This window comes from Mytilus californianus, unplaced genomic scaffold (assembly GCF_021869535.1).
Source record: "Mytilus californianus isolate M0D057914Y unplaced genomic scaffold, xbMytCali1.0.p SCAF_4, whole genome shotgun sequence".
Lineage (NCBI taxonomy): Eukaryota > Metazoa > Mollusca > Bivalvia > Mytilida > Mytilidae > Mytilus > Mytilus californianus.
This window is the reverse complement of record NW_026262690.1, coordinates 34,507,894-34,531,637: the sequence shown is the minus strand read 5'-3', so window position 1 is coordinate 34,531,637 and position 23,744 is coordinate 34,507,894. Positions and strand designations below refer to the sequence as shown.

The 23,744-nt window shown below is 33.5% G+C and overlaps 1 protein-coding gene across 1 annotated transcript; it reads right to left on the bottom strand.

Moving 5' to 3' along the window:
• Positions 1–448: 448 nt before the first annotated feature.
• LOC127737957 (uncharacterized) lies at positions 449–22,934 on the bottom strand. The gene is made up of 4 exons (XM_052248928.1): positions 22,721–22,934; positions 16,797–16,992; positions 11,473–11,592; positions 449–1,960 (listed from the first exon to the last, which is right to left on the bottom strand). Exons 1-3 carry the CDS (start codon positions 22,847–22,849, stop codon positions 11,492–11,494), a joined length of 426 nt encoding a protein of 141 aa, XP_052104888.1. The 5' UTR covers positions 22,850–22,934; the 3' UTR covers positions 449–1,960; positions 11,473–11,491.
• Between the last annotated feature and the right edge of the window lie 810 nt (positions 22,935–23,744).

Genomic DNA, 23,744 nt, shown 5'->3' with positions numbered 1-23,744 from the left:
CTGACGAACACAGACAGAAGATGAAAACTATAACTATAGACTCTGCTGTGCCAGATAAAAAAGCTGACATTTGTCTCTGGTAATGATTATAGCTAGAAATGTAAAATTCTAATAAAGTCATTTAAGAAACATTGCAAAACTGCCACATAAAGTTTCTTGTGGGAGCATAAGGGACGACATCAAAAGATCAATGTAGGATAAAAAACTTAAATCAAATAGTTTGGGGGTGGGGGGTTAAAATTGCTGCAAGTTTTGTTTATCTAAAATCGATTTTACATATATCCATATTGGTCAATCAATTTTTCACAAATTAAGTTAAGAGGGGGGTGGGGGGATCAGTGAAAAAACTATGTGAATTAAGTTTTTTATCCTACATTGAACTTTTGATGTCGCCCCTAACATCATTAATTTATGTCAAACAGACGTCCTGGCAAGTGAAGACAGTAAACAATGATAAATGTACTTTATTATGAGAAGTAATGAACAAAGTTGTAACTAACTCACACTATGCTTTTATCAAATTTGGTTTCTTTACATTCCCTGGTACACTAGTTCAAATTTTAGTCAGATAATATAATTATAATAAATCATGATCCATATTTTGAATTTATCGGAACACAAAGTTAAATTACATGGATAATCGTAAAACTGAGAAAATCTTCTTTGTTTTATATACGTTATCTTTAAAAAACCATAAAAAATCTATTTTCAACTTACAACTACTAATTTAAATTACCAAGATTTTTTTAATTTCTTATCCATTCTTTTCAAATTTCCATTAAATTGATTTCATTAACAAATAAAATAACTTCTATAACTGAGACAAGATCTTTAATCTACAAACCATTTTGAATACAACTATACTACTAAGATTTACCTATAAAAGATAATTTGGCTTGTCAAACTCCTTAGGTAACCTTACAACATCAGATAAAGTCATTAATAATAAAACACACAAAAAATAAAACAAGACAATCTCATAACAGAAAAATCTCTTTTAAGCAATGCAATTAGCCCCATAAAGCATGATTCAACTTTAGGCAACATTGTATTTTATGATTGATCATTAAAGTTGGATCAATAGTTAAGTAGTAAATTAGTTGTCATCATGTTCATTAGGTAAATCATACATTACAGGGTTTAGCAAAAAAAATAACAATAAAGCACTAATACAATTATACATGAAAAGTTCTCATGCTGAAATTCTTATGGGTCTTCAAAGAAAAAAGCAAACAAGCTTTTGACACAAGTGTATCTAAAACATACACTATATGATTCAACAAAAAAAATTCAATTACACTCTGTCCTGAAATTCTATTTCCATTATGACATTAGTCACAGAAACTGAACCTTCAACAACCAGCTATACTGTTTAAGTAAAACAAAATTTCAAATTTGATATTCAACAATGGTTTATGAAATATAATTTCAAACAAAAATTGTATAGACCGGTATATGAGAAAACAAGACATAATAGCATTTATAATATTTGAGCACTTAATTGTCAATTCACAAATTTGAATACTGATTTTTAACTAAATATACTATTTAAGGTAACTTTGTAAATATTTGTGTCAGTCACAAAAATATTGCATACTACCTTTTATGTCATAATTTGTAAAATGAAGTACAATCTTCATATAAATAATTGCACAAAGCTTTGTATCTAGCAACATCCTGTTTAATATTATGCCATATATGTAGATGTGTGACAAATCAAGACTGTACTTACTCCTAAAAGCAAATGGCAAATTTATAGAGAATAAATAAATATAAAAAAACCTGGAATGCTGTAAAAATTTTAAGTGACTAGATTTTGTTTATCAATAATACAATGAGCGGCAAACATTTATATGAGGCAAGTCTTTGTGGATGAAAACATTTACACTGGCATATAAACTGTCAACTGTTATTGCACCCTAAAAAAATATTCAACTTGGAGATGTTCTTTATGATGTTTCTGAAAAGAAAAAAGAAATTTTATAAACTACCTAACCATTATCAATAATATATCATCTCACTTATTTTTTCACATGCTTCATGATTCTGCATTGATTATTTATAAGGTCATGGTCAGTAAACTTCAGCATGAAAACATGAACATTATTTTACATGGAAAGTTTTCACTTGATGAAATATTATTTGTCGATTATACAAATGTAATTATGGATTAGTAATAAATGTAAATAAAATGCTCCGCTGGGGCACAGCTTGATAAGACCGCAGAGGTCGAACCCTGAACAGTTGGGGCAAGTATGGACACAACATTCAAGCTTGATACAGCACTGAATTTGGATTGTAATTAAATATTTGACACAGCATAGGTTTCTGACACAGAATGAACACTGCCTGTAACCGAGTACGGCAGAAAGTGATTTTCCCCCGATTATAGTACTGATTTTCCTCGATTTTGTACTGATTTTTCATGATAAATTTTACACTATAGTTCTGTTATTCAATTTAAGTAGCTTGAACTAATCAATTGGTTAAAGATCATTTATTCTGTCTGGTCAGCAGTCATTAGTAAGTGATATCCTGAGGTGGGATTGCTTTGAAGTTACATCATGACCTTCCTTATTCTTTGTTTTGATGCTGTTGTAGCTGATTTGAGTAAAAAGAAATCTGTTTTAGTCTGCTTTTAGAAAACTGGGAATATAAATTAGATTTTTTTTCATGAAATTTTGTTCAAATATAATAATCTGAAAAATGCAAGTAGAAATTTGGACAAAATAAGCATTTAAATGGGAAAAAAACTAGCAATTAAACTTGAGCTTTGGTGTACAGATTGTCCCCGATAAGCTTGTGTTGATGACAGATTTTCCCTGATACCTATACAGATTGTCCCCGATTTTGAAAAAGCTAATCCTTCAAAAATAAAGCTAATATGTGGATCTTCATTACACTTAGGCATGTGCTAATAAAAATAGTGGAATATATGAAAAATTTTCCTGCAAACCTGTAATTCTACAATTTTATATATAAAATTGAATTAGAGATTTTTTTGTTCATTGATATTTCATTAGTTGGTTCAGAAACTTTAAACAGGTTTCTTCTTGCTTGGGGTTCATAACTTACTGTTTGTATATTTCTGGATTCATAGTTTGGTGAATTTGATAAATTGTCTGAAATGGTTAGAGATTGTGATGATTTGCCTTTTTTGATAATCTTTTGTGGTGTATTTGTTGATAAGTTACAAATTATAATTTTTTCATCTTGTATTTTGATAAAAGTTTTTCCTTCTCTGTCAAGAAGTTCTGGAATGAATGCATGGTATGTTATCTTTCACCACCCTCTTCAAGTCTTCTCCAAATGACAAGTTTTTCAGATGGATGTGTCTTCTGATGGTGAGCTTCTTCAAAGATGACATTTTTAGAAAGCTATCAAAGCAATGTTGATATTTTTTTGCAAGTAGTTAAAAATAAAACTTAGAATGATCCTTTTTTCCTTATGATACTATAAGAGAAAATCGGGGAAAATCTGTAATTAACTTCATCTTCTCTGGGACAATCTGTACACTGATAATGGACAATCAGTACACTGCATCAGAAATTGAAATCATATTTTTTTTTAGTATTTTCCTAATCTCCTTAAAAAAGTTCTTCCAGCTCTAAGTTAACTTAATTTGCACATTTGAATAAGTATTCTATAATTAGAGAAATAACATTTAGATATTTGAATAATATAAGAAAATCACTTCCCATGACTTCCTTGCTTCGGAAAAGTTTCTATTTTTAGGATTGGTCATTAAAATCCATATTGCCCATGGGAGGTCAATGATAAAAATGCATGAATGAAAAGGGAGGTTGCATAATTATTGACACAGATTTTCTTTAATTCATATATAATTACCCTTTTGATGTTCTCTACATAGGAAAATCGGGAAAAATCAGTAATCAATCAGGGAAAATCAGTACTGTAATCGGGGGAAAATCACTTTCTGCCGTACTCGGTTACAGGCAGTGATGAATGTGGTCTAAGAACTTAAAATTTTTTTAATTTACCTATTCAAACCATATCATTATTATTTGCTTTTATATATAAATCAGAAATAACCAATTTAAAATGGAAAATTTTAAAGAAAAAAAAAAGAAAAAAAAAAGAAAAAAAAATAGCCCCCCCAAAAAAAAATTTTTGAACCCCCTTATGATTCATCACCCCCAAACTTAATCCCAGCTTTCCCTTTGTGATATGGAACCTTGCAGTACAATTTCATAAAGATCCATACACTTACACACAAGTTATTGTCATGAAACTAGAAAAATGCTTGTTTTTTTTGCCCCTTTATGGCCCCTAATTCCTAAAATTTTGAGGGAATTACCTCCAAAATCAATCCCAGCCTTCCCTTTGTGGTATGGTACCTTGCAGTACAATTTCAGAGAGATCCATACACTTGAACACATGTTATTGTTTGGAAACTAGAAAAATGCTTATTTTTGGCCCCTTATACCTAAACATTTTGGGCAATTACCCTTAAAAATCAATTCCAGCTTTCCCTTTGTGATATGGAACCTTGTAGTACAATTTCATAAAGATCCATACACTTACACACAAGTTATTGTCATGAAACTAGAAAAATGCTTGTTTTTTGCCCCTTTTTGGCCCCTAATTCTTAAAATTTTGAGGCAAATACCCCCAAAATCAATCCCAGCATTCCCTTTGTGATATGGAACCTTGTGGTACAATGTCAGAGAAATCCATACACTTACACACAAGTTATTGTCATGAAACTAGAACAAGAGTGCACACCCTGAAATGTCTCGTCTTCTTTACTAATCATTGATATTATGTTGATAGTCCTAAATATAAAGCTTTATTACAACTGTCACATAAACTTAACATTAACCAAGAAAACTAAACATTGACCAATGAACCATGAAAATGAGGTCAAGGTCAGATGAACCATGCCAGGCAGACATGTACAGTTAACAATTCTTCCATATAACAAATATAGTTGACCTATTGCTTATAGATTAAGAAAAACAGACCAAAACACAAAAACTTAACACTGAGCAATGAACCGTGAAAATGAGGTCAAGGTCATATAAAACCTGCGCGACTGACATATAGATCATAAAATATTTCCATACACCAAATATAGTTGACCTATTGCATATAGTATTAGAAAAAAAGACCAAAACTCAAAAACTTAACTTTGACCACTGAACCATGAAAACGAGGTCAAGGTCAGATGACAACTGCCAGCTAGACATGTACACCTTACAATCATTCCATACACCAAATATAGTAGACCTATTGGTCCGGGTACACAGTTATCGTCCTTTGATTTTCGTTGTCCACGAATATAGTCCCTAGTGTGGACAGTGTGTTACTTGTCAATTTTTTTTATACCCCTTCCAAATTTATTTCTCCATGTTTTATGACTCAAATAGTAAGTAGGGGGGTGAAATGACACTGTAAAAAAATTTGGGTCATGAATTTTAAAGTAAAGTAGTGATTTGGTCCAGCTGAAAAATGTTAAAAATTAGCACTTCGGAAGCTGTCAAAAGATTTGAAGACCCCCTTAACATGAAATTGTTCATATTTTGAGTTAGAGCCGATGAAGTTTTCTATAATTTTGATATAATTTGTCCCAAAAGTAGTACAACACACTGTAAAAATATTTTTGAGAAAGCGCAGGTAGGATTTTTTTAATTTTCATTTATTGTCTAAAAGAAATGCACTACGAAATAACTGTGTACTCGGACCTAAGAGGTGAAATCAGGAAATATAGAATCTGTACTTTGGCAACTTCCCTGAATGATTTGATGGTGTCAATTTATCAAATAGCATAAAACTAAAGGATTTAAACTTTTATTTGATAGAATTTCTGCAAAAATGACCAATTTTGGCATTTTATGGTCAAAATAAGCATTTCATAGCTTTTTCAATTTTGATGCATAAGTGGCATTCTGACTTTCTATCTGACAGGTTTTTATGTGTCAATATTTGTATTTCTATGCTTCAATCCAGTTGTATTACTCATTTGTGAACTCTGAATCTACAGAAAAGAAGATTATCTCGGACAATATGTGCAAAATGTGTTGTATATATGATCCTCGTCTAACGCCCTGTTTGGATCAAGTTAAATGTGAGGAGCTTGGAACATAAAAGTTGAAGTCCATTATAAAGACCTCACTAAATTTGTATAAAAAGCACTTAACAATGTCCTTTGAACCTGTTTTATGTCACATAATATCTTTCTTTTCTTCTGTAGGATAGCAAGTGGTTCAAATATAAGCCTGTTGAGACTAAAATTGCATGCATGTTTTTCACTAAAAAGTGAAAAATCTTTGTATCAGACCATACTGTCTGCAAAAAAAGTTGAATGCAAGAGTCTTTTTGTGCTCAGATTTATTGTATCATGTGACCTGAGTATAGAAATGATAGAAAAGACACAAAATTTTATTTCCTATAGCTTCAATATGCATTTTTAAATGTAAATATGTGATACGGCCTAAATTGACCCTAAATTATTTTCAGTCTTACTTGGCCTAAGACCCTTTTAAACTAATGTGATATGTTATTTGTAAGTTTTCTTTCCATTTAAAGTACATTTAATACATATGTAAGGATTATTTATAACCAAAAAGCTTTACAAATTTAAAATTGCTGGAAAATATTACATCTTCATGTAAGGCCCCCCTTCATTGGAAAACCTCCGTTTTTAGCCACAGGCTCATATAAATTTGACTTTTTAATAACTATGATAAGTCTGATAAATCAAATGAGTACTCTATTGCTTTTAATACATAATATACGATATATTAAGGTATTTCAAAAGTATTTTTTTGCAATATTTTAATTTTTTAAGCCCCAAATGTTGATAGTTGAAAATTTTCAATTTTAACGTCTAAATTTAACACGCAAAGTTGAATATAAAATTAGTCATATTGTCTATAATATATATCCTATTGCCATGAAACTTTGTAAGCAGTCTTATAATTTAATAAGCTTTGGTCATACCAAGTTTTATTAAGATTGGTCAACTTTTTCTACCCTATTAGGTCCGGGTACACAGTTATCGTCCTTTGATTTTCGTTGTCCACGAATATAGTCCCTAGTGTGGACAGTGTGTTACTTGTCGATTTTTTTTATACCCCTTCCAAATTTATTTCTCCATGTTTTATGACTCAAATAGTAAGTAGGGGGGTGAAATGACACTGTAAAAAAATTTGGGTCATGAATTTTAAAGTAAAGTAGTGATTTGGTCCAGCTGAAAAATGTTAAAAATTAGCACTTCGGAAGCTGTCAAAAGATTTGAAGACCCCCTTAACATGAAATTGTTCATATTTTGAGTTAGAGCCGATGAAGTTTTCTATAATTTTGATATAATTTGTCCCAAAAGTAGTACAACACACTGTAAAAATATTTTTGAGAAAGCGCAGGTGGGATTTTTTTAATTTTCATTTATTGTCTAAAAGAAATGCACTACGAAATAACTGTGTACTCGGACCTATTGCATACAGTATAAGAAAAACAGACCAAAACACAAAAACTTAACTATAACCACTGAACCATGAAAATGAGGTCAAGGTCAGATGACACCTGCCAGTTGGACATGTACACCTTACAGTCCTTCCATACACCGAATATACTAGACCTATTGCTTATAGTATCTGAGATATGGACTTGACCACCAAAACTTAACCTTATTCACTGATCCATGAAATGAGGTCGAGGTCAAGTGAAAACTGTCTGACGGGCATGAGGACCTTGCAAGGTACGCACATACTAAATATAGTTATCCTACTACTTATAATAAAAGAGAATTTAATATTACAAAAAATGTTAACTTTTTTTTCAAGTAGTCACTGAACCATGAAAATGAGGTCAAGGACATTGGACATGTGACTGACGGAAACTTCGTAACATGAGGCATCCATATACAAAGTATGAAGCATCCAGGTCTTCTACCTTCTAAAATATAAACCTTTTAAGAAGTTAGCTAACGCCACCGCCGCTGCCGGATCACTATCCCTATGTCGAGCTTTCTGCGACAAAAGTCGCAGGCTCGACAAAAATGCTTGTTTTTGCCCCTTTTTGGCCCCTAATTCCTTAAATTTTGAGGCAATTACCCCCAAAATCAATCCTAGCATTCCCTTTGTGATATGGAACCTTGTGGTACAATGTCAGAGAGATCCATACACTTACACACAAGTTATTGTCATGAAACTAGAAAAATGCTTGTTTTGGCCCCTAATTCCTAAAATTTGAAGGCAATTACCCCCAAAATCAATCTCAGCATTCCCTTTATGATATGGAACCTTGTGGTACAATGTCAGAGAGATCCATACACTAACAAGTTATGTCTGGAAGTTACAACTAGAGGCTCTAAAGAGCCTGTGTCGCTCACCTTGGTCTATGTGCATATTAAGCAAAGGACACAGATGGATTCATGACAAAATTGTGTTTTGGTGTAGGTGATGTGTTTGTAGATCTTACTTTACTGAACATTCTTGCTGCTTACAATTATCTCTATCTATAATGAACTTGGCCCAGTAGTTACAGTGGAAAATATTTTGTAAAAATTTACAAAAATTTACAAAATTTATGAAAATTGATTATAAAGGGCAATAACTCCTTAAGGGGTCAATTGACCATTTTGGTGCTGTTGACTTATTTGTAGATCTTACTTTGCTGTACATTATTGCTGTTTACAGTTTATCTCTATCTATAATAATATTCAAGATAATAACCAAAAGCTGCAAAATTTTCTTAAAATTACCAATTCAGGGGCAGCAACCCAACAACGTGTTGCCTGATTGGTCTGAAAATTTCAGGGCAGATAGATCTTGACCTAATGAACAATTTTATCCTCTTCAGATTTGCTCTAAATGCTTTGGTTTCAGAGATATGAGCCAAAAACTGCATTTTACCCTATGTACTATTTTTTAGCCGTCGGCCATCTTGGTTCGCGGGCGGGGTCATCGGACACATTTTTTAAACTAGATACCCTAATGATGATTGTGGACAAGTTTGGTTAAATTGTCCTAGTAGTTTCAGAGGAGAAGATTTTTGTAAAAGATTACAAAAGTTTACGAAAAATGGTTAAAAATTGACTATAAAGGGCAATAACTCCTTAAGGGGTCAACTGACCATTTTGGTCATGTTGACTTATTTGTAGATCTTACTTTGCTGAACATTATTGCTGTTTACAGTTTATCTGTATCTATAATAATATTCAAGATAATAACCAAAAACGTCAAAATTTTCTTAAAATAACCAATTCAGGGGCAGCAACCCAACAACGGGTTGTCCGATTCATCTGAAAATTTCAGGGCAGATAGATCTTGACCTGATTAACAATTTTACCCCCGTGTCAGATTTGCTCTAAATGCTTTGGTTTCAGAGATATAAGCCAAAATCTACATTTTACCCCTATGTTCTATTTTTAGCCATGGCAGCCATCTTGGTTGGTTGGCCGGGTCACCGGACACATTTTTTAAACTAGATACCCCAATGATGATTGTGGCCAAGTTTGGTTTAATTTGGCCAAGTAGTTTCAGTTAGTTAACGACGACGGACGCCAAGTGATGAGAAAAGCTCACTTGGCCCTTTGGGCCAGGTGAGCTAAAAATGCTTATTTTTTGTCCCTTTTTGGCCCCTAATTCCTTAACTGTTGGTACCATAACCCCCAAAATCAATCCCCACCTTCCTTTTGTGGTATTGAACCTTATGGTAAAATTTCATAGAGATCCATTCACTTAAACTAAAGGTAGAGTGCGAAAACCAGTGTGTCTTCGGACGACGACGACGACACCAACGTCATACCAATATACGACCACAAAATTTTTTTGTGGTCGTATAAAAATTGTGCACAGAGGACTTAGTTCAGTACATATACCTGCATAGGTTCAATAATTTCCTTAACAATAATATGTTGTACATGTACTTTTTAATTTGATTTGTTGTGTTTCTGTATATTTGGATATAACTTTTTACTACGAGTCGTTGTCTTTCGGTAACATATTTTATGAATACAAAGTAGTAGCATTCAGCAATTTCAGAAGATAAGTCTATGACTATTCAAATTCTAAGTCTATTTATATTATTTAGTTTAGATAATAATTTTTGAGATTTTTACTAACTCATTGATAATTCTTTGAATCCATTTTTTAACCAATTTTGTGAAGTTTTTAGTCTCTTAAATTTTTATATTTGATTTGATTTTGTATGCTATTAAACCTATTTTTTACTTTGCAGTTTCGTGTATGTACAAATTTGTGTATATTTTTTTAACATGGAAAGCTAAAGCCCTTGAGTAATTGTACGTTATATAACACGCTTAAAAAATTCCTTGTAATAATAATAATAACTTCAAGAAACCCGTTTCATATGACTTTAATCCCACACACTTGTTTGAATTTACTATCTAAAAGGATGAATTGATGATGCGTCAGGCCATTAAAATTAATGATTGAACTGAGACCACTTACTATACAATACACCAGAGAGATCTAAATAGAAAGAGTATATTTTCCTGCCTTTACCTGAGTGTCTGGATGATGTTTATGGAGTAGAGAAAATAGTTTAAAATAAATGAAGAATGTGTAATTAGGACACAGATGTCCCTGCTTGAAAATTTACGGCAAATTCTGCAATTTTTCAATTAACAAAGGGATATAACTCAAGAACAGCAAAAGTGACGCACCCCAAAATTTGAACTTGATCTGTGTTTGATGTTAATATGCATTGTGTATAAGTTTTATAACATTTGGTTTGAGGCAAACTAAAGTTAAAGTGTGCAAACAACAAATTTAGGAATTTTTCCATTTAAAAAGGGACATTACTCGAGAACGGTGAAAGTGATGCCACCCAAATTCAAAATCTGTGTTAGGTGGTAATAAGTATTGTGTTTTATAAAATTAAATTGAGGCAAACTAAATTTAAGGAACGGAAACTATTTTTGAGACATACAGTTGTACACCAGACAAGGGCAAAACTTTAATGCCCCTCCGCCTCGGCGGGGGCAAAAAAATAGGTAAAAGAATAAGAAACAATATAGTGATAAGAGGAATAGAGAAAATAGCATGAAAAACAAGCATTCTGGTAGTTTTACATGGCAATACATAGTCCCCTATCAGTTAAAAATTCATTGTACTTGATCGGTAATTTATAATATTATTTATATGAAAAAAAAAAGTCCATATACATACTGTACCTCTCAACCTATGAAAATGGCCTGCATTGAAGAAGAAAATCTCAGGTCATAACACATACATTTTTTTTTAGCTGAATAAAAGCATTATGGGTACATTTCTTTACATTTTAAATCACACAGTTTCCAAAACATGTTCACATGATTAAGTATTAATCGCAAATAATTTAAAACTTAAATTTATTTTTTCATTTAATTAATAAACCAGATAAAAGGGTCAACATTTAGTTTCAAGCTAGGAATGGAATTTGAATTATTTCACCAGGTCACATATAGACAGAGAACATAATGTACACATGTTTATCAATACTTACTCTAAAAATAAAGTAAAGATTATTGTCCTGCTGCTAGTAATTGTTGTTGTACATATCCATTCCGTTTTGCACAATTTCCAGGTTGTACACTGTTTGATGTGTAAAATGAAACTACATATACTGTAATGAATAAAAAGTATTAATTATATATAATGCAGGTTTTGTTCATTCACTATAAATACAAAAAGTGTGCTAAAAAATATTTTTGTGTTTGATTGATGGGATCTATCACATGGTCTTTATATACATTTACAAAAATGTATAAATTCATCAAGTGTACTCAGATTTCCTCTACAAATGGAATTGATTGGCATAATTGTGTTCTGTCCAGGATGTTTTTTGTGCATTTCAAGCATCAATATTAAGCATTGAAATTTACTACATTTTGAATTTCCTTTATTTCACCCTTACATTTCAAAATTTACAGCAAGGTTAAAATTACAACAACATTTGTAGTTCATGGACAATTACTGTCCCGGGAGTCATTGTGTGTTCATAAATCTGAAAATGAATTTTCTTTTCTCAGAAACTATCCTCCATATACAGGTGTAGGAGATCGTATCCACCAAGTAATAGGAATGAAAACAAAATAACTAGAGACTCTTAAGAGCCTGTGTTGGTCATCTGTGTACATCTTAAAACATTGTGGACTAGAAAAGAATTCATGAAAAAAGTCTTGGTTTTATAAAAATAAGGCGATGAAGTATGATTGCCGATGAGGCTTCTATCCACCAAAGGTCAAATGAACATGATGAAGTCGATGTAAGCAATTATAGGCAACCCTACTGTCTTCAACAATGAGTAAAACCCATTCCAGATAGTCGGCTATAAAAGGCCCCCAACATGAAAAATAAGAAACAAATCAAATGAGAAAACTAACAGCCTAATTTATAATTTTTTTTACTAAAAACAAATATGACAGACATGAACCATCAACAACCACTGAAATACAGGCCACTATACTGGCCTCCTTCTTCATGTCTTGTCACTGAATGCAATTACTGTGGAATCATTATAACTAATGTGATACCAATTACTGTCATTATAACTAATGTGATACCAATTACTGTGGAATCATTATAACTAATGTGATACCAATTACTGTGGAATCATTATAACTAATGTGATACCAATTACTGTCATTATAACTAATGTGATACCAATTACTGTCATTATAACTAATGTGATACCAATTACTGTGGAATCATTATAACTATATAATGTGATACCAATTACTGTGGAATCATTATAACTAATGTGATACCAATTACTGTCATTATAACTAATGTGATACCAATTACTGTGGAATCATTATAACTAATGTGATACCAATTTTTGTTGATTTTGTGGGTATAGGTAAACCACAAATTCAAACATTCAACGAAGTAAAAGTTTTCTATAGGTTTGTTTGCAGATTTTGACAAAATCATGAAATCACAATTGTTCCTCAATCCACAATAAATTGCTTCGCCGGGCGCAGCTGGATGTGACCGCAGAGGTCCAACCCTGAACAGTTGGGGCAAAAATGGACACAATATTTACGCTTGATACAGGTCTGAATTTGGATTGTAATTAAATATTTGACACATAATAGGTTTCTGACACAGAATAACTGTAGTCATATATGATTTGAAATTATATTTAATTTTCTGCTTTTGTGCAATACACTGTGCCTGTGCGAATTGACCCCCCACCCCCCAAAAAAATAAATAACAAGAGGCTGTCAGAGTGACAGCAAACCAGATTTTCCTGCAGAGGTCGAACCCTGAACAGTTGAGCAAGTATAGACACTACATTTAAGCTTTAAAACAGCTCTGAATTTGGATTGTGATTGAATATTTGACACAGCATAGGTTTGTGACACAAAATGAATGTGGTTTAAGAACTGAAATACTTGAAATTGGACATTTAAATACCTATTATGGTCCAATATCAAAAATCTAAGTACATATTAGAATCAGCATATCAAAGAACCCCAAGAATTCAATTTTTGATGAAATCAGACAAAAGTTTAATTTAAGACCCTTTGGACCTCAATGTGGACCAATTTGATAAAGGAGCCCACAATCCAAAATCTCTCAATACATGGTTAGATTCAGCATTTCAAGAACCCCATCAATTATTTTTTTGTTGAATCAAACAAAGTTTAATTTTGGACCCTGATTTGGACCAGCTTGAAAACTGGGCCCAAAAATCTAATATTTAAATACAGGTTTAGATTCAGCATTTGAAAGAACCCTATTTAATTTATGTTGAAATGAAACACAGGTTAATTTTATCCATAATATTTTCTGTGCAAAGGGAAATAACTCAAACTGGATATGATGCAATTTTTCAAATTATAATCAATAATATAATAACAACAACCAGTGATGACTAAGTTCTCTAAAATTAGATATGATTTAACACTCAAACATTGTTAGAATCAGCATATCAAAGAACCAAAAAATTCAATTTTAGGTGAAATTAATCAAAAGTGTAATTTAGGACCCTTTGGACCTCAATGTGGTATTATTTTATTAATAATGAAAAGAAATACAGGTTTAGATTAAGCATTTCAAAGAACCCTATATATATTCAATTTATGTTGAAATCAAACACAGTTTAATTTTGGACCCCAATTTGGACCAACTTGAAAAGTGGGCCCAAAATCAGAAATCTAAATATATGTTTATTAATAGACAATATAAGCTTAGTTTTTAAAGGAGTTTACTTCATAAAAAAAAATATATAGCATTCAGAAAATTAGTTTTTACAGAATAACAAACAAACTTGCCACAAAATTCTACAAACAATTTATCAGTAACAAGAAATAATTGTAACAGAATGCTGTGACGAGGTCTCCCAAACAAAGCTCCAATAGTTCGTCATTCCCATTGTCGCTTGACATTGGGCAATGTCCAGTACAAATTGGTTTATGATATGCATTAGTGACGCCTATGGATATACCCTGTATGTCATTCAAATCTTCTTGAAATTACGAACAGGAATTTATATGGTTAAGGGGTGGCGATCTCGACCGTTTACAATTTTTCAAAAAAAGGGGGTGGGGTGACCCCAGGGGAACCCCCTCAATTTCATTTGATTTGTTTTATTGTCCCATTCAAGAATATATATGGTTTAGGGGTGGGGATCTCAACTGTTTACAAGTTATCAAAAAGAAGAGGGGGTGGGGTGACCCCAGGGGACTCGCCTTGTATTTCATTTGATTTGTTTTATTGTCCCATACAAGAATATATATGGTTTCGGGGTGGAGATTTTGACCGTTTACAAGTTTTCAAAAAAAAAGGGGGGTGGGGGTGACCCCAGGGGACTCCCCCTCAATTTTATTTGATTTGTTTTATTGTCCCATTCAAGAATACATATGGTTTAGGGATGGGATCTCGTCTGTTTACAAGTTATCAAAAAGAAGGGGGTGGGGGTGACCCCCATGGACTTCCCCTATATATCATTTGATTTGTTTTATTGTCCCATTCAAGAATATATATGGTTTAGGGTGGGGATCTCGACGGTTTACAAGTTCTTAAACAGGATGGGGTGGGGTGACCTCAGGGGACTCGCCTTTTATTTCATTAGATTTGTTTTATTGTCCCATACAACAATATATATGTTTCAGGGTGGGAATCTTGACCGTTTACAAGTTTTCAAAAAGAAGGGGGGTGGGGGTGACCCCCATGGACTTCCCCTATATTTCATTTGATTTGTGTTATTGTCCCGTACAAGAATATATATGGTTTAGGGGTGGGGATCTTGACCGGTTTCAAGTTCTCAAACAGGAGGGGGTGGGGGTGACCCAAGGGGACTCGCCTTTTATTTCATTTGATTTGTTTTGTTGTCACATACAAGAATATATATGGTAACAGGGTTGGGATCTTGACCGTTTACAAGTTTTCAAAAAGTAGGGGGTGGGGGTGAACCCGGGAACTCCCCAAATATTTCATTTGATTTGTTTTATTGTCCCATACAAGAATATATATGGTCTAGGGGTGGGGATCTCAACCGTTTACAAGATAAAAGCACATTCTCAAATTGAAAGGGGGTGGGGGTAAGAATATATATGGTTTAGGGAGACTTAATTATCTACAAAATGTCTAATATATACAGTCCTACAGATCTTATCAGGAAACAGAAAATTTTCAAATAAATCTGTCACTCCAATGATATTATATGCTAAGATATAACCCAGATCTAATTAATAATTAATAATGTAATTAACTTCAAAATGTCTAATAATATAGCTTAAAATCATTACCACTTAGAAATAGATAATTTTCAAATAAATCTGTCACTCCAATATTTTGTTGTGAGATAAGACATTATGCTTAGTCATAAAAAAGATAACAAGAGTAAAATATTTAAAAATTCCACTTTTGGATATTAAAAATGGCGATAACTCACAAAGGAGATATACTAATATCTTGAAAATTGAACTAGACCTTCATTAAGTCCCCAAAAAAAAATTTGTTTAAGCGTTTTCATGTTATTCTGCTGACAAGCTGTTTGGCAGGCGCCTGATCTGCCCGCCGTATGTCACCATTTTAATAACGGATATTTCCTTCGAAAATCCGGTTAAAAACTAACCCATTTTTTGTTTGCTTTTGTGCAATACACTATGCTGTTGCGTATTGAACCCCATCCACCCTTTTTTTGCAAAAAATAAAGTATGTGAAGAAATTTTGTTTAATTTCTGAAATCTGAAAAAAATTGCTAACCCCCCCCTCCCTTTTTCAAACAAAAATTCTTTCCCTCAAGATATGGTCATAATCTCAATTAAAATTACCAATGGAGTTTGCAACCATAATTACCCATTTAAATTCATTATAAGTCTTAAATAGATAATTTAAAAGCAGTGTAAGGGAGGTAATCCAACATTGTACAATTTTGTTTTTGGATTACCTCCCTTAAATTGCTTTTAAATTGTCCATTAACCAGAGACCCTTGTTTTTCCCCCTAATTCCAAAACGGTTTGAGCCATAACCCCCCAAAGCGTGAGTGAATGTTTTTCAATCTTTGCTTTTTCTCTGTGCCATTTTTTAAAACCTTTTTCTTCTTGAAAAGATTGTCTGCTTCTTGATTTTTCATTTTCAATTTGGCATCTACTGTTTTTTTATCATTGATAGTAACTTTCTAATTTGTTTCCAATTTAGTTCTAGGTGTAAATACATGTAGCTTACAAAAATATAACACATAAAGACTATTTTCATTATACAAAGACTTTGAATGAAACCAATAATACAGTTTCAGTTACTTTAGTCATTAGTTTTGTGTCAATTTTTACAGCTGAGTTGATAAGAGTTATCTTTCATAGTACATTTGTATCTTACAATTGTTTGTCTTTGATACATTAAATCCAGCTTCACTCCCACATTTGGCTGTTATACATTTTTCATCCTCTCTTAAAATCATAAATTTAAATTCTTTCTGTGCACCATCTGCTGGAAGTGTAACTTTAACTGAACCACAGGCCCCAACGCCACTCTGAAATACTTTATCCATGCTCTGGAAAAAAGGTACTCCTGGCTGAAAAAATAAATAAATATATATGTCATATACATGTACATTGTATATAAACAGGGAAGAAACTAGATGTAGATCAGGGCTTATACTACTTCAGTGTCACAGAGAAATGAAACTTCTATTTTGTTAAACCAACATTAAGTAGTAGTAAGATCTTGAAATAGAAGTGGTTGTTTGCATGTGATGCCACAATATTTGCTTATGGCAATATTGTCATTTTGTAATTTGTATTCTTTTTCTTTGTAAGTGGCCAGTGATGCTCTGCCGACGAATTGTCTTGCCAACTCGCCCCACTTACATGTATGAAAAATAGTAAAATCCCGAGGTATTCATGGAATTAATCCTGCTAACTCACCCCACTTATGAAAGATAGTTTAATCTACTTGTATATATACACAACTGCTAAAAGAACAATAGAAAGAAAAAAAAACACTTGTAATACAACTAAAAAAATGTAACTTTCAAACAAGTATTTTTTTTGTACATTCGATTTTACTGCTCTAGAAATCATGAAGATTATTTTTTATATCAGAATATTAATTCATACATAAACATTTATTGAAAGAAGAGGTTTAATCTATTAAAAAGTTGAGTATTATTCAGTAATCCTAATTAAAACAAGAAATGAATGTAACAGGATGCTGTTACGAAGTCTCCCAAACGAAGCTCCCATAATTCGTAATTCCCAGGGTCGCCTGACATTGGGCAACTTCCAGTGAAAATTGGTTTGGTCCAGTAAAGTTACATGCATTAGTGATGCCTGGGGACTAACCTTGTATATCATTCAAATCATCTTGGCATGACAAACCAGAATATATATGGTTTAGGGGTGGGGATCTCGACCATTTACAAGATACTAGAACATTGGGGGTGGGGAGGAACCCCTGGGGACTGGCCCTATACATCATTCAAATGTTCATTACATGACGAACAGGAATATATATGGTTTAGGGGTGGGGATCTCAACCATTTACAAGATATTAGAACATTGGGGGTGGGGGGGACCCCTGGGGACTGACCGTATACGTCATTCAAATGTTCGAGACATGACAAATAGGAATATATATGGTTTAGGGGTGGGGATCTCAACCATTTACAAGATATTAGAACTTTCTCAAATGGCAGGGGGTGGGGGTGACCCCTGGGGACTAACCCTGTATTTCATTTGATGTGCTTTATCATGACAAACCAGAATATATATGGTTTAGGGGTGGGGATCTCGACCATTTACAAGATATTAGAACTTTCTCAAATGGCAGGGGGTCGGGATGACCCCTGGGGACTAACCCTGTATATCATTCAAACCATCTTAGCATGACAAACCAGAATATATATGGTTTAGGGGTGGGGATCTTGACCACTTAGAAGATATTAGAACTTTCTTAAATGGCAGGGGGTGGGGGTGACCCCTGGGGACTAACCCTGTATTTCATTTGAAGTGCTTTATCATGACAAACCAGAATATATATGGTTTAGGGGTGGGGATCTCGACCATTTACAAGATATTAGAACTTTCTCAAATGGCAGGGGGTCGGGATGACCCCTGGGGACTAACCCTGTATATCATTCAAATCATCTTGGCATGACAAACCAGAATATATATGGTTTAGGGGTGGGGATCTCGACCATTTACAAGATACTAGAACATTGGGGGTGGGGAGGAACCCCTGGGGACTGGCCCTATACGTCATTCAAATGTTCATTACATGACGAACAGGAATATATATGGTTTAGGGGTGGGGATCTCAACCATTTACAAGATATTAGAACATTGGGGGTGGGGGTGACCCCTGGGGACTGACCGTATACGTCATTCATATGTTCGAGACATGACAAATAGGAATATATATGGTTTAGGGGTGGGGATCTTGACCACTTACAAGATATAAGAACTTTCTTAAATGACAGGGGGTGGGGGTGACCCTGGGGACTAACCCTGTATTTCATATGATGTGCTTTATCATGACAAACCAGAATATATATGGTTTAGGGGTGGGGATCTCGACCATTTACAAGATATTAGAACTTTCTCAAATGGCAGGGGGTCGGGATGACCCCTGGGGACTAACCCTGTATATCATTCAAACCATCTTAGCATGACAAACCAGAATATATATGGTTTAGGGGTGGGGATCTTGACCACTTACAAGATATTAGAACTTTCTTAATGGCAGGGGGTGGGGGTGACCCCTGGGGACTAACCCTGTATTTCATATGATGTGCTTTATCATGACAAACCAGAATATATGTGGTTTAGGGGTGGGGATCTCGACCATTTACAAGATATTAGAACTTTCTCAAATGGCAGGGGGTCGGGATAACCCCTGGGGACTAACCCTGTATATCATTCAAACCATCTTAGCATGACAAACCAGAATATATATGGTTTAGGGGTGGGGATCTTGACCACTTAGAAGATATTAGAACTTTCTTAAATGGCAGGGGGTGGGGGTGACCCCTGGGGACTAACCCTGTATTTCATTTGATGTGCTTTGTCATGACAAACCAGAATATATATGGTTTAGGGGTGGGGATCTCGACCATTTACAAGATATTAGAACTTTCTCAAATGGCAGGGGGTCAGGGTGACCCCTGGGGACTTACCCTGTATATCATTCAAACCATCTTAGCATAACAAACCAAAATATATATGGTTTAGGGGTGGGGATCTTGACCACTTACAAGGTATTAGAACTTTCTTAAATGGCAGGGGGTGGGGGTGACCCCTGGGGACTAACCCTGTATTTCATTTAATGGGCTTTATCATTTAGAACATTTTCAATTAAAAAGATTGTGTCTATCACAAACGGTTTTCAATTTATAATCATTTGAAAATTTAAAAAAATAAAATCCCATAGGGTTCTATAGTAAAACCCTCTTTTCTTTTTGCCCCTCAAAGTACCCCTTTATAAACCCCATTGCACAAACAAAACCCTGATTGCACCACTAGACATGTTAGTCTAACATATTGTGAAACCCTAAGTTAATCTGACAAGCGGTTTTGGAGAACGGGTGCGGACAAGTTCAAATTTAAAAGCGGCGGAAGAAGAAGAAGAAGAAGAAGAAGAAGAAGAAGAAGAAGAAGAAGAAGAATAATAATAATAATAAGAACTGAGCAAAAACAATAAGTCTTCCCAAACTTCGTTTGGGAGACTTAATAAATGGGGAATGTGTTCATGGGACACCGATGATGCCCCTGCTTGCATATAATATTATAAAGGGACATAACTCAAGAACTGTAAAAGTGACGCTACCCAAATTTGTAATTGATCTCAGTTTTGTGGTAATTTGCATTGTGTATATGTTTCATAACATTTAGTTGAGGCAAACTTAAGTTAGAGAACAGAAACGAAAAATCCAGCAATTTTTCCATTTGTAAAGGGGCAAAACTCTAGAACGGTAAAAGTGACGCCACCAAAGTTCAAACTTGGTCTGTGTTTTGTGGTAATAAGCATTGTGTATAAGTTTCATAATATTTGGTTGAGGCAAACAAAAGTTAGAGAACAGAAACAAAAAAATTAGGAGTTTTTACATTTTTAAAGGGGCATAACTCTAGAACGGTAAAAGTGACGCCACAAAAAATCAGACATGATCTGTGTTTTGTGGTAATAAGCATTGTGTATAAGTTTCATAACATTTAGTTGAGGCAAACTAAAGTAAGAGAATGGAAACTAAAAATTCAGCAATTTTTCCATTTGTAAAGGAGCATAACTCAAGAACGGCAAAAGTGATGCCACCAAAATTCAAACTTGATCTGTGTTTTGTGGTAATAAGCATTGTGTATAAGTTCATAACATTTGGTTGAAGCAAACTAAAGTTAGAGAATGGAAACCAATTTTGGGACGTAAAAATTAATGGCCCCTCCGCTATGGTGGCGGCATAAAAATAACCAGTGATCATGAACACATTTTGGTCTTATTTCTTTGTATGAAACCATTTGTGTTACATGTAAATTTACGATAGCACATGCCATCCATTCAAATTCTATTTATGACTGACACCTCATTCTGTTAATTGATGTAATGAGACATGTGTTATTTTATTCCAATATCACATCTAAATTTACTTATTTACATATTTCAGTTAACCCATTTTAAAATTCATACTTATACATCTTTTTGTAATTGTTATGGCAATATCCAAGATAACTTCAGTAGGCCAGACCCAAAATGATCAGTCCTTACTACAGACAGACTTGGCAGACTCAAACAAGTCCATTCATCTAGTGGGGCGAGTTGGCAGACCTTTATTCATCTGGATTAAACTCCTTTTCATAAGTGGGGCAAGATTGTAGTCTTTAATGCAGTACGGTTTAATTCTTTTTTTCATGAGTGGGGCGAGTTAGCAGACCTTTATTCATCGTAAACTGACCTAATCACAAACTAATACATGAAAGCTAAGCAAAGTTTCAAAGTCAATAGACCTTGACCGAGGCCAAAAAATCTCCATGGTAATGAGATGTGCCAATGCTTATACAACTGCATACCAAATATCATTGACCTACCACTAGTGGTTCACCATGAACTAGACCTAATCACAAACTAATACATTGTTGCCGCCGCTGCCGGAAACAGCATACCTATGTCTCGCTTTTTGGCTCCATCAAAGTGAGACAAAAACTGGATTAATACCTCAACTGGTGTATCTCACTATATGTCGAACAGTGTATTATACCTGAATAAAAGTACAAAATGTATAATCCACCAATTGGTGGTAATTCTATACAATACAATACAATATTTTTATTGTCAATCAAGGACGCCCTAAGAGAGCAGTATAATTACAAATAATTTATTACAATGATTATTATTAATTCTTAATGATATATAATGACAAAATATAGAATAGAATAAAAATAAACACAAAAGAAAAAGCAAAACCCCAGATATGTATATATACATGTATTAACATATAGAAATGTTGAGGCATACGCTGTATATCAACTGATTATGAAATTATGGATATCATTAGTGCCATAAAATTCAAATTTGGCCTATGAATGATTCAATGGGTCAGTTAACCGGCATCATTTACTTTTTTTAACATAATATTATCCCTCTCAGTCCAGATCCTGATTATTAAATTACATAGGCGTTTTAGAACTTCTAGATTCTCACAACCCATTAGCCATATAAACATATTTTCGGTGCTACATTTCTTTAGATTAGGATAAGAAATACAAAGTTCTTTTATGTCCCTTTTAAAAAATTTTTTTCTATAAGTTTCTAATTTTTTGCATTGAAGGAGAAAGTGGATCTCATCTTCCACCTCCTCCTCACAAAGTTTACAAATACGCTCAGGAGCTGGGATGTTTTGGTTATTCTGTCCCTGTTATTTAGACTGCTACCGCTAGAGAATCAATCTGCTACTACCGACATGCACCCTTTTCGTACATTTCAACCATTCAATTATGTTACGTAAAATATACTTATTAAATAATAAAAATGTAAGGTTAAAATCTAAGAGCCCTGCAAAGCATCACCCTCCGGAGATGACATAATTACGGAAAAGTCATAATTTAACGTGATGCTGGAGGACCACACCTCGTTTGAGTGTTTTAAAATTAAAAATGCAATGACCGACCAGCATCCACAAGAAGAGTTCCAAAAAAATTGCAAAAGAACTTGATCTCTTTACCTTGCACATACAATGCAAGTACTTTCTTATTAAAGTCTATGGGATACTATTTTTTTAGATGTTTAAAATTTCGCACGGTAGTGCGCCAACTTACATGAAAATCCGATGGATCTGATGCATAGTACTGGTAATTTGGTGCTGGTCCATAAATTCCGCAGACATTCCCACAAACACATTTTCCATCATTTAAAAGATATTTCACCCAGTCTGTCCAACCTGCCATAGTGATAAGTGATGCCGGTTACAGAGGTTCCTCTTCTCGTGCTGTGCTAAAGAGACAAATTATTGCGCGAAAGGAAGTGGTTTCTTTTTGTTTTAAGTTTGATACATCAAAACATGAACATAACAAACACCTTCAATTAATGATACGTTAGGCCTTTATCTGTCTCGAAAACAAATAATTCATTTAAAACATGAAATCGAAAATATTTTATTTTTACAGAACTACTTTCCTATAGAAATAGCGGTTGTTCGCCTTAGTGATGGTAAAATCCGGAAACAGTGGCGGATATCTATTTCGGATAAGGAAGTTCGGTTGCTTTACATAATAAATAGTTTACCTAAAATGTTAGTGTTAATGTAAATAATATAATTACTTCTATCTCACTACTGATATAAGTGTTATTAGTTTTTACTTAAATCTTTATCCTGTTAGAGATATTGAAATGTATGTTGCTTTATCTCTGCTGCATCTTGCAGTGATAGAAACTTTAAGGCATATATTTTTTTTAAACATAACAGAATGAAGAGTCATAAGCTTTAAAGAATATTTAATCATATTTCTAAAATTCCTTAAACACAAAATTTGCTAAAATTGCATCAATGTTTGTCAAGCGAGTTTAAAATAAAAAGACAAGAGTAAATGGAAGGTTACTGTATAATGATTTCTCTATATAAAAAAGAAATTACTAAATTATAGAAGCATGCTTTCACTAACTTGAGTTTTTCTTATATTATAATATGATTGAGTATTTTTTTTCATAGATGTTTGTATACAAATTTGCAACATGTAAACCCAGTTTAATTGGGTTTGGTGATTTTTCTGGACTCATCATATTTTGTTGTCATTACTTTTGTTATTCCACTGACTGAGATAGTATGGAGTAGATTGAGTACAA